This window comes from Egretta garzetta, unplaced genomic scaffold (genome assembly GCF_000687185.1).
Source record: "Egretta garzetta isolate BGI_Z169 unplaced genomic scaffold, ASM68718v1 scaffold382, whole genome shotgun sequence".
NCBI lineage: Eukaryota > Metazoa > Chordata > Aves > Pelecaniformes > Ardeidae > Egretta > Egretta garzetta.
In genome coordinates, this window is record NW_009258793.1 from 122,072 (window position 1) to 124,427 (window position 2,356).

The 2,356-nt window shown below is 66.7% G+C and overlaps 1 protein-coding gene across 1 annotated transcript in view; it reads right to left on the bottom strand.

Moving 5' to 3' along the window:
• The window catches only part of DBN1 (drebrin 1), a 28,933-nt gene that overhangs the window by 23,627 nt on the left and 2,950 nt on the right, over nt 1-2,356 (bottom strand). The window contains exon 10 of the mRNA XM_035889294.1: nt 940-1,077. Within this exon, the coding sequence (XP_035745187.1) occupies nt 940-1,077 (138 nt within the window). The remainder of the gene's footprint in view (nt 1-939; nt 1,078-2,356) is intronic.

A 2,356-nucleotide genomic window follows, 5' to 3' on the forward strand; every position in this document is an offset into this window, starting at 1 on the left:
AGCACTGCCCCTGCTCCTGCCCCGTACCAACCCAGCCACGAGCTATCAAATGCACATCACCATCTACCTGCCACCACGTCCTCCCCTCCTGCAGTGGTGGAGCAGAGGCACCCAAGGGTGCAGCAACCACCATGCCACCCCCCCACGCCCCCCCAGGCAGCCCCACTCGCCCCATGCAGCCGCAGCCCCCGCATCTGCCAGCCATGGGGACAGGCAGGCCCCTACCTGCTGCAGCATGTGCCACCTTGCCCACGCATCACCCAGCTGGGCCCTGGCACAGCCTCTCCTCTGCAGGCACAGCTCCGTGCCCTGCTACCCCCCGACCGGGGGCCACAGCCCCACATGGCCCCAAGCACTGCCTGGCTCCTTCTGCCCCACGGGCACAGCGCTACAGGATCCTGGGCACAGCCTTTTCCATCCTGCGCTGCCCCATGGGCACAGTCCTGTGTGGTCCAGGGCACAGCCTGCCCCGTCCCCTTCTGTCCCACGGGCACAGCCAGACATGCCCCACAGGCACAGCCGCCCTCACCTCCATCTGCCCCCTGAGCAGAGCCTGCCCTGAGCTCCCTCTATCCCATGAGCACAGCCTGCTCCATCCCATGGCAGAGCATCATCTTCCCGGGCACAGCTCTGCCCTGTCCCCATCTGTCCCACAGGCACAGCCTGTGGCATCCCCCCCACCCCAGGGGCACAGCAGGCACTGTGGGGCCAGCCCCAGCCGGGGCATTCAGGGTGCCTGTGGGTGCAGACACAGCCCCTGCTTGGGTGCCCAGCCCTCTTGGGGTGCCCATGGGAGGGGCGCTGCCTCCGCCGTCGGTCCCGTGGCTCCGTCCTTGCACCCCCCGGCCCGGTGTGCCGTGGGGCTGGGGTGGGCTGTGGGGAAGCCACCCGCGGCTCGGCCCCCCGGAGCTGTGTGCCCAGGGGCTCCCAGCTACCTACATGGGAAAAAAGAGGAGAGATTTGGGGTGCGGTGGCAGGTGATATAGGGGAAGGGGGTCCGTGGGGGGGAGGAGGAGGAGGAGGAGGAAGAAGGTGGCCCACTGTCAGCTGTCTTTATGAAAGGACAGTGCAGACGACCTGCTGAGAGAAAGACAGACAGACGGACGGAGAGAGAGAGCAAAGAGATGGGTCAGTCCCTGCTCAGCGCGGTCATGGCAGGGCCAGGGCACCAGGGCACCAGGATGGAAGGACAGTGGGATGGGAAGCAGCACTGACAGCGGGACAGGAGGATGGAAAGACAGCAGGACAGGAGGATAGGAGGCAGCATTAAGTGGCCAGGTGGGGAGAGAGGCCAGACACAGCCATGGGGCCAACTATCTGCTCAGGCACAGCACGGCCCCACAGCATGAACCCACAGCACAACCCACGGCACAGCTCCACGGCTTGGCCACAACACACAGCCCACAGCACGACCCACGGCACAGCCCCACGGCACAGCCCATGGCACAGCCCATGGCATGATCCCACAACAAGAAGACATGGCACAGCCCCCCCACGGCACAGCCCCACGGCACAGCACCCCAGCATGACCCCCAGCGCAGCCCCATGACACGGTCCCACTGCTGGAGGTGCCCACCGTGACAGCCAGCCCCTGCTCTAGAGCCACAAAGAGAGTCCCAGGGCTGGACCCCAGACTTTGGGGCTGCCCAGCTTCCCCATCGGGCAACCCCTGCCCAGCCACCCCACCCCACAGCCAGCCCTCTGCAGGAACAGCCCCACTGCCATAGCCAGAGACCTGCTGGCATCACCCTGACCCAAAAGCAGGGTGTACTGCACCACCACAGGCACCCACCCTGGCAGTGGGGACCCTAGGGTGGGCACACCATGGGGGTGTACACACCCGCCCCACTCACTCCTGCCCCTTTTAGCTGACCCTATGGGAAGAGTTTCCTTCCCAAGCCACAATCCAGATGCCCCAGCTCCCACACCAGCCGCACCCTGACCACGCTGCCACCCTGGCTGCCGGCGTGGTACCGTGACGGGTGGGCAGACAACAGCCAAGCGAGCAGGGAGCAAGGATGCACCCGGCCTTGCAGAAGGCCTCTCCCTGGCATCCAGCCCCAGCCCCTGCTAAGCTGCCCCAGCGGCACAGGGCCACGAGGTATGGTGGTGGTGGCGGCGGTGGCAGCAGTGGTGGTGGTGTGGCAGAGCAGCATGACCCCCTGCCATCGTTGTGCCCCTGGCACACACCATCATGGCACCAGGGACGGCAGAGGGGACACTGCCTTCCCACATCACAGCCCTGGTGCCCCCAGATCCTGCTGCAACCTGCTGAGCTGCAGGGCGCCCCAGCAGTGCTGCACTCACCTGCTCCGCAGCCCACAGCCCCCCCGGCCCCGTGCCCACCGCCCCCCAC